We start from the raw sequence: 17088 nt of genomic DNA on the forward strand, positions 1-17088 counted from the left end.
GTTTTTTAATCACATTTTCATAGGTTATTAAGTACAAAGCTGTGTACGCCATATGCTGCCTACTTTATATGGCTATTACATAGTTATAATGACTTGTATACCATTACAATTTCTTACGTTCTTCAACATTTAACTGAAAGCGTGTTTTCACAAGTTATATTGAATATATATTAAAGTAAATTTTAAGAGAAAAAGAAAGATACATGAAACCATTCAGTCTTTACTAAGTTTAGTTGCAAGAATATATATATGACTCTAAATTATTCAATATTATTTGGAGAATTAAAATATTTTTCTAAAGCAAAGTATTTGAAAAAGCAAAATGACTAGCAGAAAGCCCCATATGTAGATGATTTTTTTCTTCTAAAATTATCATAATTACGTATTTTTGATTTTTCGTATTTTGAGTTCTCCTTCACAGGGCTATTTAATGAATGGCCAGGAACAAATAATACCAATTTTTAAAATATGATATTTACTTTTTGAGAGAACAAAAAAAGGTCAATTAAAAGAATGATTCCATCAAGAAAGGAAGGTTTATTTAATTGTTGAGCATTTATTTTGTCCTTGTCTAAGTTTAAAGTTTCCCCCTGAAGTGTGTTTGAATTGTAAAAGGATTATCTTCCATTTTTGTGCCGCACATGAACCAAACAGGTGGCGATTTAGTTAATACCTGAAGCTAAATAATTTTTTCATGTCTTGGATATTAGAACTGCATATGAAAGAAGTGAGTCTGAATGCTAAAAGTTTTTCAACAGTTTGCTTCCACACCTCATCAACGAACTGGTTTTTGGTTGCATTTTCCAATTTACTTTGTTCAACCTCAGAGTCCCTCTGAAAAGAACATAATTGAACAGTTCTTATCTGAATAGGTCAGAACAACACAGCACAGATAAGAGTAGTGTTTAAGCAATTAGGCATTATGGGACATTGCAGAGAGGTTGTTCTATCTTACTATTTTAAATTGATCTGCGGGAGAGAGATGAAGTGTCATCTTCTCTGACATCAAAATGTGGAATTGGAGACAACAAACACATTAGAGGAAAGATTAAAAGAAAAGTTAGTAAGGCTTGTAACAGGGAAAACCTTTTTTTTTATTTATTTTCATTTCTTACTGCTGCTCACAGACAGAAAAATTAAATCAGTCATGAACAGATATAAGACAATTTATAACACTTGCCTGTGATGTCTATTATCATTCAATTTTTAAATGACCACTTTGACTTTTGTGTCTCTTCTGACACATCCATAAGAAAACACTATTTTTTCTTGTATTATCCCCATCTCTCCTTTTTTTCCAGTGGTTCCTATTTTTTTTCTATTTCTTTAATAAAGAGCAAAACTTGCCTTTATTTAATTTCTAGTACATCAGAATACAATGTACTGTGTGTAACAAAGCAATACTACTGTGCATAAATTATTGTGTCCTACAGGTTAGGGATTCTCATTTGCCATCACTGGAAATCTTTCAGGAAATTTGCAAAACTTTTATTCATATATATATGAAAGCATATAACACACATAGAAGATTATGTTACAGCACAAATGACATATAGGTAATTCTTAACTCAAACTGTATGCTTTGGTATGGACACTAACTTTCAAGAAATATTAACTGGAGTGTCCAAATGAGAAAATAAAGGTAGAATAGGGTAGAACCATGACTGACAAGGCAATACTGAGCAAGTTGGCCATGACAAATGCAGTTAAAACAGTGTTCAGATACTATGGAGATGTGTAGAGGGTGAAAACCTGCATAGTACAGAAATCTGCATAGATATTCAAACTTAATATATAACAAAATGTCAGCTTTTGAATAAAACTTATCAGCTCTTCCCTCTGACCACTGATCCACACATGGCTGAACAAAACAATCCTCACAATTTCCAGCCGAGGAAAGTGTAGGTAACTTCAACACTTTCCTAAATAGACAACTGCGAGTTCTTTGTCCCAAAATATTAGTCTCAAGGCAATGAAGCACAGCATCATCTTGCCAAGTAACATCTTGAACACCGAACCATTCGCCATTGTATCATCACATTAACTTTGGTTTTCAAGAAAGCACAAAGACATTATAAAAACAGTATATAGGCACCTTCGCTTAGAAAACAGCCAGGCATGTAGTGCTTAACTGTACAGAACTGAAATTATCCAAGGATTTTATTGCAAAGGTAGATTATTTTTGTACTTTTCAGAAACACAGTATTAAAGTTATTCTCCACACCACACCTTATATAGTTTGACTGGGGAGAACAACAGACAAAGTGATTTTTCATACGCAGGTGAGAAATTAAATAAGTCAATTTTCTTTCCCATAATGTAAAATATTCAGGTAGTCACTCAGACTAAGCAGAAATACAAAGTAGAAATTCTCTCTTCATCAAAATTCATTGAATAACAAAGCTAGAAATAATTATTTGAAAAATAATCTGTCATACAAATGTAATATTTTCGGTACAGATTTATTTTTCTCTCGTCAGTTAAAGAATACTTTGAAAAAAGCCACCAACTGCAAATTCTTGCGATGATGACTTCATTCTCTGTAATTTTTTTGGTAAGTTAAGAAATATGAAAAATTCTTCCACTGGGATCATGAGATCAAGCATACAAATAATCTTTTTGGAATATTGCTCTAGAATTTACTTCACTCAAGGTTTTGTCATAACTGGGCCTTGAGGAATCTATCTGTGATTATCTGTAATTGATCTGTGTGGCTGCTGCTAGTTTTTTTGTCTGAAAACATGATCTTTAGTTGTACTTGAAATAATTTGGGTAACATTGGCTTTCTAGCATTAAAGTCTCAGCGCCACATGGTGGAGTAAGAAGCACACAGAATTTAAATTCAAAAAGTGATCCTAAGAACAGCACGCATTGGACTCCCCTTTCTTTCTGTCAAGTTTCTGAATAAACTAAACTGATCATTTTGCTTAAAAGAGGAGTTAAATATAAATTTTTTCCCCCTCAGATTAACTTCTGATCAGCTGCAACAAAGATTATTCCTCCTATGAATGCTTTAAATGGATTTGAAATTTTTGAAGCAAACACACAGAACTCCCAAGCTCAGCCACTTTCTGATTATAAATTCCCCCACGTTTTCTTTTAGAAATGCAGCACGCATTGCTGAATGGGTTGCTAAATCCCTCAGCATGGATAAACTGATCCCTGCCCAGAAAGCAACATCACTGACTGGAAGATTCCCATTCCAGCTGTGCAGACGCTGTTGTAGGTACCTCACATGAATGAACTGTTTTCAGCTCCACAAAAGAATGGTGCCAGCATAGCTCCACAGGAGACCTGGCCATTCAGCATGTGCCTGTTCTGCCACTGGCTGGGGTGGCTCTTTGCTGGAGGAATGGCTTAGTCTATCTACCCACATAAAAATGATTGTTATTCCCTTTCCCTCTAAGGATTTTAGAGAGATTCACAACCAAACTTCAGAGAACTTAAATATTTGCTTTAGACCTGTTCAGTTGTTAATGAAGTTTTTTTTCATTAGGTCTCACAGGCACCATAAAATGAAAACATGAAAGGGAAAACTCAGCAGCCTCTATGCTGGTTTTCCCACAGTGGATATAATACAATCAGGTGAACTTGACATTAGACAATAAAATCTCCAGAAAAAAACAAGTTCTACAAAGGCACTGAGCTGAAATCTTCTTATGAAAGTGTGCTAATGAAGGTTGATTGGGTTTTGTGCTGTTTCAGTTTTTGAAGTTCTGAACTACTTCCTTTTACCCAGTCTGTAGAAATTCCCAATATGGTACCTGAAAATGCACATAAATCAGATGGATCCATGGGACATGTGAAACATGTAAGGGTCCAAACACACGAGGAAAAAAAGTACATTTTCATATAATGTTTTTTCTCGTGTATTCATTTCATATAATTACAAGATGAGAAATTAAAGTGATACATCTTTAAAAAATGCTAATTTTTATCTCAATATAAAAATTGCTTACATCATTCATATTTCTAGGAAGAAGAAAACTAATTCAAGAGAGTCAACAGATAGCTAACATTGTTTAGGATTTAAACTGAAGCAAGTTTTTCTAAATCTGATATTATACTGATATAAATTAGAAGAAAATAAAGTAGGATAAAAATTATTTTCAAAATAAGACTGAATCCAGATGTGATCCTATTTTCCAAATATAGCATTTATAGTCCCAATATACATATAAAAATATCTGCATGTACCTACAAGCACACACACACAAAAAGCAACTGGAAGGTACACCTATCTACATGTTAATTCAAAAGACAGAGTAACATTTAAAAATTATTATCAGGGCTGCATATATTCAGCTCTGAATATATTTAAGATCATCTAAAGTACTCTATACACAATTATTATTTTTTAGAATTATTTAGAACTCTACAGGCATGCCAAGAAACCCATTATTGAATATCTCTTCTAATATCATTATAGAAGCACTCTTTCTCAACTTCCCTGTAGCTTTTGCCCCCTGTTTACTTTAATCTGACTGCCTAAATTTAGATGGAATTAACAGAGATATTGAGGTATATAATATTGTAGAGTGTTGATAGTTTTATTGCAGAGATGTTTGGTTTTATTTCATTCATATTCTTACCCTCTTAATGCTGCAATAAAGCAGACCTTACAGAAGAAAGAAAGAAAGAAAGAGCAAAAATTATAATTAGATGTACATTTTTATTCCAAAGGCCAAATAAGCCATGTGTAAAGATTGGGAAAAGCTCTTTCCATTGAATTTACGTGAGCTGTAAAAATTTAAATATAAGCACCTTGATGTGCACATTATGAAAATATGAAATAATTAACAATGTTGTCTATGTTTCGATAACTTAATAATAAAACACATAATCACCTTTGTAAAAGAGTCATCTAAGAGTAGTGAAGATGATGAGTTTCCTTTCTCTAGGATGGAAGCTAGATTTTAAAGAACTACATTGTTTATCCTTGCCTTTTTAAAATTACTGCATAGTCTTCCATGACATTTACGGTCCTTTACGTTTTCTGGACTGATATATAATATAAATCAGAAGGAAAATATGACTTTTCTATGAGTAGCTTAAACTTCTCAGAGTAATCCTCCACAAAATTTCCTAGCACTTTCACGCTGATCATGTTGCAAATCCTCCTTAATGAGAGGCTGAGGGACAACCAACACTCTTTGGTTAATTAAGAAAACTAGTAAACACATAAGCTCAACCTGTGTGTAACTTACCTGTGCTTCCTGAGGGACCTGTGCTGCATCCACTCTGTCTGCAGTGTAGGCTGTTAGCTGTTTGTCAATAACAGCCAGAGACTCTTGGATCAAGCGCAGGGTTTTGTCAGTCTCCTGCGCAGATTGAATACTCTGCTCGAGACTTTTCTGTCTTCTCACGGCCTAGAAACAATGACAATGTTATCAGCATTCAAAGTAATAATGCATATAGTACATTTTTTTCCACACTTTTTTTATTTCCCCAAAAAAAGTTCAGGCAAAGAGTCAGACACAGGATTCCTGACTTGTGCCCATCCACCTTTTTGTAGGATAAATTGCGCATCTTTTTGCCACCCATTCAGTTTTCTCCTTAAGAAACAAACAACACTCAGATTGCACAGCCAAGTTCTAAAAAGCACAGGATCTCCAAAAAAAACCGAAGTGTAAACTGAGGATTTCTATTCAGAGTGCAAGATGGCAAAGCTGCACAAGCAAACCATCCTGACAGTGCTGTCTTTCTTTCTGAGGAAGAGAGGTCCTCCTGATCTTGTTATATAATTCAAGAGACTTTGTTTACTGAGAAAGGGTTACTGTCATCACAATCCTATCCAAAGTAATCCACCTCAGTAAGTGAGAGGGATAAAGACTCTGTTGAGCTGGATTTCTCTTATATGAAGCATAAATAGCTGTTTGGAAGAGGCATTGCCTACTTTCTTCCTCCTGTGGAAAAAAAAATTGAGAAGGTGAATCTTGCTTTTACTCCACCAGCAGTGCCACCATGGTTTTTTTACACAATCCTTTTTTTGGAGAAGGATGTTTTCCTTTCAAAGGAGCTCAGTTTATGGTTTAACAAATCAGGACAATAAATTCTCCATCCAAGTTGTCCTTAGAACACACATATATTAAACACTTCACATAAATGAGTCAACTTTAAATAGCATTTGCAACATTTTAATAAGGTATTCATTGGGGAATAAATAAACTGGTACATTCTTCCATCTGTCATTGTGTCTACCCATGGACTCATATTTCATTTGGACCCCAACTACTGCCTAGCGGAGTTTCTGCTTGATACAAAGCACACAATAATTACCAAAAACTTCAAATACAGCACAGTTTTTCTGTGTACAAGTTCAGCCATATTGCTGCCCACAGAATAAGGTGACTAAATTTGACACGAATCATAGGTGAAAGCAGGCACCCTTTAAATAACTTTTCTAGACATCCTGCCATTTTTCAAGTCAAATCACACTTTTTCTCTCTGGTAAGCCAGCTGTATTTTAATTTGATTTCATACCCATTACAAAATTCTTGCCTTGAACAAAAACATCTCTCAGCAATTCAGTGAGAATATTTGATATATCTGCACCTTCTTCACAGAGCTCAGATTCTCACAGAGCTCCACCTATCACAAATTAAGATGATTTCTTTTGAGCATTCTTGCTAGCAGTTTTACTTAGTTAAAGGATAGGAACCCAACCAGTATTTTCTATATTTGCTTTTGTAAGCTGCTTTGTGCTATTTCAAAACAACTGATCAGATAATCTTGTATCACTGCAAGTTCCAGGAACCTTCTCTGGAACTGAGCAGCTTTGCATATCAGACTCATGCTGTCAGTGTTAATGGAAGCACCCAAACCACCAAGGTATCACTACCCTGCTGCAGTATTAAGGCTTGCTACTGAAATGACTTTTATCTTCATCTGATTTGAGATTTTAACATAAAAACCTTCACAGCCTGTTCAAAGCAGTGAGTTTAAAAAACAGCACTTCCATTTACCTTGGCACCCCTTGCTGGTGATTTGTAAGCCTGGCCAGGACAGACTCTCTATCAATCCATCTGCGTCACTAAGGGGTGCATTGACACATTAGATCAGAAACAGGATAAGCAGCTTTCTGCAGTAATGGGTAAGGTCATCCTCCTGGAAGCATGGAAGAACCACGGAGCAACTTCCCTGCTTTTCCTGATCTCTGTGGTTCACTGTTAGGACTAACACACTGCAGAATCCATTCCTCCTGAGGGCTGCAGTGCCCCTATGTGCAGAGAAACCCACCACTTAAAATAACACGCTGATAAAGTTCCACTCTTATCAGCCATCCAAAAAAATGTCTGCACTTTCTGGAGAATTCAAGATAGTGGACACAAATTTGGTGTTATACCTATCTGATGAACTAGTTCTATAGCAACACCTGAAGCTTTGAACCCCTGTTAAATGCTGTCCCATGCTAATTACTATTTGGAATTAGGGATTTTTTAAAGTACAGATACATTTGCTGCCAACCTGAGAAACAGAGTGCATTCATGCAATGAAGTAGCAGAATGCATGCAAATTCCCAAAGACTTAAAATCCTATAAAGAATAAGTGGTGATTGAAAAATTGTCATCTTTGTGCTGATATCATCAGAAACTATGTATATTGAAATCCTATTTTAGAGTACAACTGGAAAAAATAAATTATTCCTAACTCATTGATCAAATATTATCAAATAAATCAAATATGATCAAATATTATTAAATAGCAGATAAATTAAGAAAAAATTAAAACCAATCCTTGCCTGAGCCTAACTGAATTTTTACAGTCGTATTTCAAGCAATATAAAGTCAGATAAATATATATTCATGCTCGTGATGTGTTTATGTGCACACAACACACAAAGACAAAAAAATCCCCTTTCACTGTCCTCAGAGGGAATTCAATTACAGCCTGAGAACCTGTGTGACATTTTGCCTCTTCCAAATGAGCATAAAGTACATCTTTTCCCAAAGCTGTGAACAGTTTAAGTGAATGAATGGACATTGTTAGACCAAGACATGAAAGCAGCAGCAGAAGAGAGGAATTATTTTGGCAAGGGGAGAAGAGACACACAACTGAATTTTGGGAAATAGTACCTTGAGAATTGTGGTGATTTTCTCAGATATAAGTGGGTGTTACTATAATTTTTTTGTCTGTATTGCTTACTGGAAACTGACCCTGCCTTACATATTCATCTAAAGTCAAGCTCATACCTGACCTCGTTGAATTCCCACAACAAATGGATTGAAAATCTGTATGGTAATCTTATGAAAGGTATGATAAACCTGTAATGTAACATATTTCTCCAGTACACAACAGTTGATCCAAAGATCTAATCTTTTTCACTAAGTAGGTCCCTGGTACTACCACTGGCATTGTGGAATACTGAATAAATTCAATCAAGGGGAATACCACAATATTGACAAGACACCTTCTCTTTCCGCAGAAAAGAGTTGTTGGTGGGCACAAGCATTAGAATGCTTTACAAAAAGGAGTAGTCCTTCTACACACTTACATCTGTGGAGCTGAGTTTCAAATTTGTCCTTCCAACTCACATCTGTCTGTGTGAAAAACTACATAGGCCTATTTTTTTTAAGACATGCGAGAGTTCAGAGCTGAAATTTTAAATATTTATGATATAAAAATATTTTAATTTATGATGTTCAGGGTGGTTCACCTGTTTATTTGTTTCCTGAAATATTATGGGTTTTCTATTCCATTGTGGAAAAAAAATAAATAGCTTAACACTAGTGTGTAAATGGGTCTGAGAACATAATAAGAAGCTCCAGCTTTGCTATCAGATCATAGTCAATAAAGCTGAAGGCTTTGGGCTCTAAAGAGAAGTGGCTGACAGTTATCTGCTAAATAGAAAATCTCAGGAAAATAAACAACAGTTTAATTATTTCTGAGCTAGCAAAATGTTGACAGCTGTCAAGGAAAGCTAATTCAAAGAAAAAAATTCTGCTGTTAGGCACAATCAGAATGAAAGAGAAATGAAAAAAATTATGGAATAATTTTAAGTCTCTAGAGGGTTTTTATAGATTTTTAGTGCTTTGATGATAAACATAACACTTTTTATGATATTATATCCTGCATAAACCTGTTTACAATTTACCAAAGGTCAACGGTAAATGCAGGAAATAGCAACATTGCATATTATCCACATAAAATTCAGTATAAAGGGAAAGGACCATAGTTAATTCTTTGATGTTGAATTTTATAATGTTATATTTATATATATTATCACTTTTTGCTTAAATAATACATTTCATCTATTAAATGCCATCAGTCACATATGAAGTTACTAAGATATTGGTTAGAGTTTTAAGGTTAAAACCAAATAATGTTGAGGCAGTACTCAATAGCTGGGCTCAGTAGTTGAAAAATAACAGAACAAAATCTATTGAAAATTACAGCACATTTACTACAGGGTACATTTACTTAAAAAGCAGAAATAAATTCATTAATTATCTTATAAGTTACAACTCATAGAAAAGGGTCTGTTAAGAATAGAAATCTTAGCATGTTGCGGTTTTTTTGATGTCTCAGTTATACTCTTGTATTATTGAGAAATGTTGCCATAGGAAAAGCTTAAAAGTTAGGAAAATTTAAAATTCCTTCCTAACTTGTTTAAATTACTTTAAAATTTAGCCTGACTCTTGGTCATACAATGATTGTCACTGAGACATATCACAACTTCTCTGTACCTCTCACATCAAACTCCAAACACGTTAATCGCCACTTAATCTCAGAGTGGATTAATGTTTTTGCTTAGACTTTAATTAGAAACACATTTTTTTTTTAAAATTCAAAACATTCTTTTTGGACCCATGAATTTTTAATACCCTCCAACCTAGAACTAAATTTTCTGCAAATTCTAGGAGTATTACCCAGTGTGCTTATCAAGTAAATGTCTACAAATATTTGACCTCCGAGCCATTAAGTGATATTCAACTTTGATCAACTGAATTCCAAAACAGCAAACTATACCAAAGAAGAACTTTTCGATCTCTTTAGGTTATCACTGCCAGCAGATAATGCCTCAGAACTTGTAAAAGCAGCCCTCTTAGCAGCCTTCAAAGCAATTATGTGGACAGGGGGTATGAAATATTCTTTCTTCTCTGGAGAGGATAGCAAAACAGAAAAAATATGTCAAATGATGAATGTATGCTCTTTGAAAGAAACCAAAGGTAATCTTCATGGGAGTCCTAAAATGAATTAAGAGACAGGAGCCAATAATAATAATTGAGTCTAGTGTAAAGCCCATGTGAACAATAATGTTTTGTACAGTTTTTTGCAAGAGTGGTCTGAAGAACATCTGATTGACATTTCTGAAGCTTGCTGGACAAGCTTCAGAAATCATCACTTTACAAGTGATGCAAATCACTTTAAACATTGATATCACTTTAATTGAATCACTTTAAGCTTGCAATATTAGCTTCAAATTCTTCAGTGTTTCTTAAATCCCATACATAGAGTTGTAAATGAATCAGTCCTTGAAATGTAAGGACAGGGTATACCTTGCTATCAGTCAGCCCCAAATGTTCAAAAGCAAACTAAACACACTCACTCTCTGTTAACTAAAGAAGATAAGGTACACAAACATAAAGCCATTATCTGCCTTTAAAAATTAATTTCCATCTCAGTAGCAAAGCTGCATTGTCTTGCAGCATCATTCATATAGAAGTGGGTTGGTTTGGTTGCTCTATTAGTAGTGAATAAATATTTCACATATCAGTTTCTGCCCCTATGAGCTTATTCTCTTGGTAATTATCCGCAAAATTATTCAAATAAAAACAAGTGACTTCACCACTTTAGGAGTGCCAATTAGCCTGTCTGAAGAAGTGACCTTGAGCATGAGCTGATTTCTGTTATGTGCCTGCAATATATTTTTATTCAAGGTGAATGCTGCTTGAATTTCAAGAGACTACACAAACAGCACAGAAAATTCAGTATCAGGAATCTATGAAAAAAAAGCACATTTTTCCACTTCAGATTAAGATCTCACCATTAGTATTTAACTACTTAAGATCTCATCAAGCTTTCAGAGAAGCTTTTAAAGAAGACCTCCACCCTAATTTTTTTTCTATCTTTGAAAGAAATTGGAGAGCAGTGAATACATTTCTAATATATTTTGCCTATATATTAATCCAAATTATTTCCAGAATTTCACACAATGTCTTCATTACGTGCTTTTGACACTAAATCTCTGCAGCTTTTATGAATTTTGATTTAATATCTGTGAGGGATGACTGAAAAGTATTCAACTGTCATTCAAAAAGACTATTAGAAAGTGTGGTTCTCACACCTTGGAAGCCTACTGTATATTCCTAGTCTTCTAGTCAGTAAAAAAAATAACAAATACCAAGAAGCAGAATTCCAGAGAGTGTATCTGCTTTCAAACAGAAGTGAGATGATAAAACAAAAATAAGGGCTACAAAAAGAGAAGGTATACAGAAATTTATATTTACTTTTCAAGCACTGTCCAGCTACACAGAATTATGTGAATGCCTGCACTGCACCAGAAGTACCACCAGACTCTTTCCCTTCCCATCCTTCAAGTTTATTCTCAGAACAGCCGAGGACTCTCTTATATTTTTTATTGTGGTGTTTTTACTTCCACTGTTTTCAAAAACAAGTATATTTCTAGCACCACAAAAGAAGCAATTTATTTTTTTTTTTATTTTCATGGTAGATTGTCACGCTTCTAATACAGCTGCTTTCAAAAATCTGCACTTGTGCATCATTTATATCATTGTAACCAAGTTATTTTTGACAGTATTTGTGGCTTATCTTCATGCATGTTCTGGTTACAGTCATAAAGGGGCTGTCTACATCCTTTGCTAGGTCTTTCTCTAATAATTCTTCCGGAGCTTCACCAAAGTACTGAGCTGATATTTACCTCATATTTATAGCATATTGCTAGATTTGGCTCTCCTTGTCTTACACATTTTATATTGAAGTGTCTTTTTAACACTATCATTTATACAAATACACTTGTTTAGTGTTTAATAAAAAAAAATCTGTAACAGATATTATTAATTATTAGTTTTAAAATAGTTTGCTTCTTGCTAAGAGTTTTGTCAGAGAAAACATCTTAAATATGCAATTAAAGATTAAACCCACTAAAAGGTCACTCCAATTTTGAAATTTTGGGGTTACCCATTTTACTGGTTTTGGCTGGGACTGAGTTAATTTTCTTCACAGCAGCCTGTATGGTTCAGTGGTTTGTATTGGTGGCCAAAACAGCACTGATAATGCAGGGATGTTTCAGCCATTGCTGAGCAGGGCTTCCACAGTATCCAGGTCTTTTCCTTCTCACTCTGCCCCTTCCACAGAGCAGGCTGGGATTTAAAAGGATACAGCCAGGACAGCTGACCTGAGCACCACACAGGGTCATGCTCAACAACAAAAAGAGGTAGGGAAAAGTGTTTCCAAAATTGTCATTGCATGGGGACTGGTTGAGCATTAGTCTCCTGGAGGTAATTTCTTCTGCATCACTTGCTTTTACCCCTTTCTTCTTTCACTTATAAAATCATTCTAATCTCAATCTATGAGTTTTCTTGCTTTTGCATTTTCTATAATCTCTACCAAAGTACCAAGAGATGTGGAGTCTTGTGGTGCTTTGCTGCCTACTGGAGTTAGCCCACCACACCCATGAAACCATTTCTAATGCAAAATTGTGTTTGTGACCTGTTTGGGAACTGCACCAACAAAATAACTCTTTTATTTTTCAGATGGTGTTAGACTGTCCTCTACTTAATGGGACGTTCATTAACTGTACCTCCTGCTGAAGTTCTTCCCACCGACTGTTGAACTTCTCAAGTTTCTCATTGATCAATTCATCCAAGATGCCACCATCTGTCAAAGTCTGAGCCAGTTCCCGAATCTGGTTGCGATTATCTTCTGGATGTCTCATTAAACGTTCCAAAGACTGAAAAAAGTCAAAAAAGTAGTTTATTTTCCTTTCTGTAAAAAAGGTTCCACAAAGCAATCCCATTTTGCCTTAAAATATAATAAAGATATTTCACATTTCATATACAATAGAAGTAGAGGAAAAGAGAAAAAAGATGAAATAATTATGTTCCATAGCTTGACAACTAATGTTCTGTATTATGTATTATGAAGAAGAAAGATTTTTCATATAGCAATACATTTAATGTTTAATTTTAAAGACATGGACTATGCCTAATGAGTTCAGTGAGACAACTTGTGCCTTAATATAAAAAACCTGCTTGAGTATCTAAATGGATGAAATTCAACAGCCAAAATGGATTATCAATGCAGTATTTTGTATCTGATGCACTACGAACATTAATTTAATTTCTACTAATTTTAAAGTCTCTGTGAATAAAGATTAAAGAATAATAAACAAAGTTGCACTGTTATGATGAAAACTTGTCCTTTCTGAAGCCTTCAACATTTTTTTCGACTGGCTGGTGAGGTTTTGGTTTTTTTAAGAATGTTTATTTTAGCATTACCAAAACTGTATTTGACACCCAGCACAAGACATTTAATTATTGTCTGATTTAGGTGGATTTGAATTCAAAACCTCATTTGTTGACTCTAGTAAGAACTTAGGACTTTTAATATTCTGCCCCTTGTTCATGTGTAATGTTAGCTCATAGTTTGTTTGGAATGACAAGAAATTTACAATTTATCAACACAAATTATTGGATTATTATTTAAGTCAACACTTACATCTAAAGATTCAGAAATCTCTTCTGCACCTCCCTGGACATTTTCCGTTGCTTTGAGTTTCAGTTCAATCTCATTCAACCATTTATTTTCTGCATCCAAATACGACAATAATTCACGCCAACATGCCCATACCTCCTGATGAAGAAAAGGATTATTTAGGTTGAATATTTCAAAGAAAATCTTCACTCATTAAAATACTGAAAACATTCATGTCTCTTCCCCAAAGTAACATGGTTGATATCTGAAGCTTATGGGACCATATGATTTTATTTGCCAGCACTCATCTGATCCAAATTAATATAACAAAAGAAAAACATCATTTTGATTAAACAGAGCAAAACCACAGAAAATAAGATGAAAAAGTGAACTCTTCTGCAAAACACAACTTGAATCTTCATTTTCATGTGTTATCCACTTTATATGTTTTCTGTGAAGTTTTCTTATATAAATATAATAGTGAGCAGAATTTTTAAAGACCCATGTTAGAAATTTATGTCTCTATTATAAAAATGCACTTAGATTCCTTATATATTCTATATTTTAATTGTTAAATCACAGGTTCATAAAATATCAGCTTTTAAGAATTCAGACTAAAATCTCTATGGAAATTAATTCTAAACCACATTTAGCGCAATTTATAGATCTTTTAAGTGCTAGAGTACTAAACATAATGTTATGAAATATTCTCATTCTCCTGAAATTAAATTATTGTCTAATGTTTCATTTATACAGTGCCTGAAGATACTTAAATAAGCAGATAAAAATGGCACTTTATGCACAAACAAAACATTGAAATGCCCCATAAATAATCTTCTTTTGTTCTTCTTTTTTTTTTTTTTTGTCAGTAGAAGTTAAAATAATGTTATTAAAATGCATGACACTCTTGGCAGATCAAGGTTCCCAGAGTGCAATTCATCTCACCGAACTTTGCTCACACCAAATGAAGGTTATGGAGGGATATTAACATGCAACAACACAACATCAATGATCAGGGTAAATACAGATTGCCAGTTTAGACTACACACTTAATTTTACTCTGGTACATTATTGTCCTGTAGGAGGTTAGGTCTTGCAAATTATTCACCAACAAAATTTAGCTCTTGCAACATTAACAATAAAAAATGATGCCTAATTCATTGTAACTAGTGTATAATATAAAAATAGTCTCACAGGAAGAATCTGCAATGGAGTTGGCCAAAATGGCAGGGTCAACTCAAAATGCATGGGAAATATTCAGTTTGCCAGCAGAGCAAGTGCTGTTCCCATGCTGGGATGATACCACCTGATCAGCTCCAAGGCCATTCAATCAAAACCATCAGCCATGGAAGAGAGAAGCCTAGAGGAGCTGATACAGAGAACATCACAGGGCTGCTACAAAGCCAGATTCCTGGCTTGATCTCAGAAGGGATAAGAACCTTGAACAGCCATTGCTGTCTCTGACCTAAGAGCTGTGTCTCAGTCTTCTCTTGCAATACAACTCTCCAGCAGATATGATTCTCAAAATAACTTTGTGTGTAGCTCATAACATGGGGCATTTGGTATATGGTTCATAAAGCAAGGATAGCCTTGGGCTACCCACAATCCTATATGATAATAAAACTGTGCTCTCCACCTCACTTCTTGCAGCTAGAAGGTCTATAAATACAAGACTGACAAGACATCAAACCTCCAAAGTCTTCCACTTTCCATTCAGCCTGCTGCAGAGCTGCTGGTAGCTGGTAATTAGAACATCAAGCTCCTTTTTCAAAGCCTCATGAGCTGCAGGTGGAGCCTTTGCTATGAAGTTATTCACGGAATCTGTAATAAGCTTCACTTTCACTTCTTTCTGCAGGGCTTCCTCCTTTGCTCTCTGGAAAAGAAAAAAAGAGAAGTTGTAGTCCTGAATTAAGAAGGGAAGTTATTTCTAGTAATGATCAGAATTTTCTGACAGAATTCTAGAGGGAGAAAAAAACCACAAACAACACCACAACGAAACAAAATACCACAGGAGACAATTAATTCCCAGGCTTTCTGAAATCATCTTGAATGCATCCAAAAAACTTTTGTTTAATTTTGTTGCCAATACAAAATACTCAATACAATTTAACATCTCACAACCATCTAGTGTTCTGAAGCTCTCAGACTAATGGAACCTTTCAGTACTTTTCCTCCCAGAAGTGCTCCAAGCACCTTGAGCATCATAACTTATGATGCACAAATGACCGAAAAAAAAAATCTGCTGTGTTACACATTCATGTATCCAGATTTAACGTTAAAATCACAAGTACTATTTCCTCTGAGTGGTTTTTGGTGCCTATGACTGGAATCTATCACAACTGGAAACAGTGATGCTATAAAAAGTGTCATCAATGCCTACAGGCCTTCACAGGAATTTACAATGAGAACTCCCTGCCCAAAAAACATCAAATCAAAACCATATTCCTGACAACATTTTTCCCCTCTCTGGGTCTGTAAGTTCATGAACCAGAATAACTGTGATCAGGCTGCCATTGCTAGAGGAAGTTTACAAGGTTGCTCTTGACTTTCCTCTTCTCAAGCTGTGGGAAGAAATGGGCTGCAGAATGAACACAAAATTCTGATCCAGATTTTCTCTGTTGTGACATCATGACAAATGATCTGGTTATTTCCTAGGTCAAGGTGCCACAGTCTGAACATGGCTGTACTTCATCTGGGTACAGAATATCTACTAGGAATCCATAATGGTGCTTGTATATAAAACATTTTACCTGTTTTAATATGAAGTGCAATGTATAAAATTGTTTTGCTACTTAGTTACTAGAAAAAGAACTGTATCTTTAAAGCAGATATTTACTTTTGATATTTGTCTCATTTACAATTGAGTTGTTCCATAAATTTCCTTATATTATGTGTATTCTTACTGGCAGCAAATTATTTGTGTCAGTAAATAAAGAGATCATCAGTTGCATGGTCTGAAAGTCTCAAACAATGGAAAAAAACATGGAAAATGAACAGTTTGAAAACAAAGTGTTCAACAGATTGTCAAAGTTATATATATGATGACAATCAGGTTATAATCTGGCTTCCTGAATAGCACAAGCCAAACAATTCACCTTTGAAATAAGAACTAAGCCCACATCCAGTGGCTTAGCAATAGAGTATTTAAGCTCGTATCACAAATTAGTCATTTTGTCCAAAGGCCATTTTCATCCCGCTGAAGGAAACATTATTAATTGAAATCAAAACATGCTGTTTCTATATTCCTATATTAAAGACATAATATTCATACATAGCACACACCAAGATGCATCCTAACATCCTATTTTTTTTCTGCTCATTCTAATGCAAAGAGAAGACATAAAACTGATTTCTCTGTACTGCTGCTAACACCCAAATTTTAGGCATTATTCCTTAATTAAAAGAATGTTGAAGCTACATCCAAATCAATAT

The 17088-nt window shown here is 34.6% G+C and overlaps 1 protein-coding gene across 7 annotated transcripts in view; it reads right to left on the reverse strand.

Annotated features, from left to right (window-relative positions):
* Positions 1 to 17088, reverse strand: part of DMD (dystrophin) — a 1148466-nt gene that overhangs the window by 619307 nt on the left and 512071 nt on the right. For all 7 annotated transcript variants that reach the window (XM_041472370.1, XM_041472371.1, XM_041472365.1 and 4 more), the window contains 4 exons: positions 15347 to 15529; positions 13681 to 13815; positions 12764 to 12913; positions 5208 to 5369 (listed from right to left, as the gene is read on the reverse strand). In XM_041472370.1, the coding sequence (XP_041328304.1) occupies positions 5208 to 5369; positions 12764 to 12913; positions 13681 to 13815; positions 15347 to 15529 (630 nt within the window). The remainder of the gene's footprint in view (positions 1 to 5207; positions 5370 to 12763; positions 12914 to 13680; positions 13816 to 15346; positions 15530 to 17088) is intronic.

This window comes from Pyrgilauda ruficollis, unplaced genomic scaffold, assembly GCF_017590135.1.
Source record: "Pyrgilauda ruficollis isolate IOZ18807 unplaced genomic scaffold, ASM1759013v1 scaffold29, whole genome shotgun sequence".
Taxonomy (NCBI): Eukaryota; Metazoa; Chordata; class Aves; order Passeriformes; family Passeridae; genus Pyrgilauda; species Pyrgilauda ruficollis.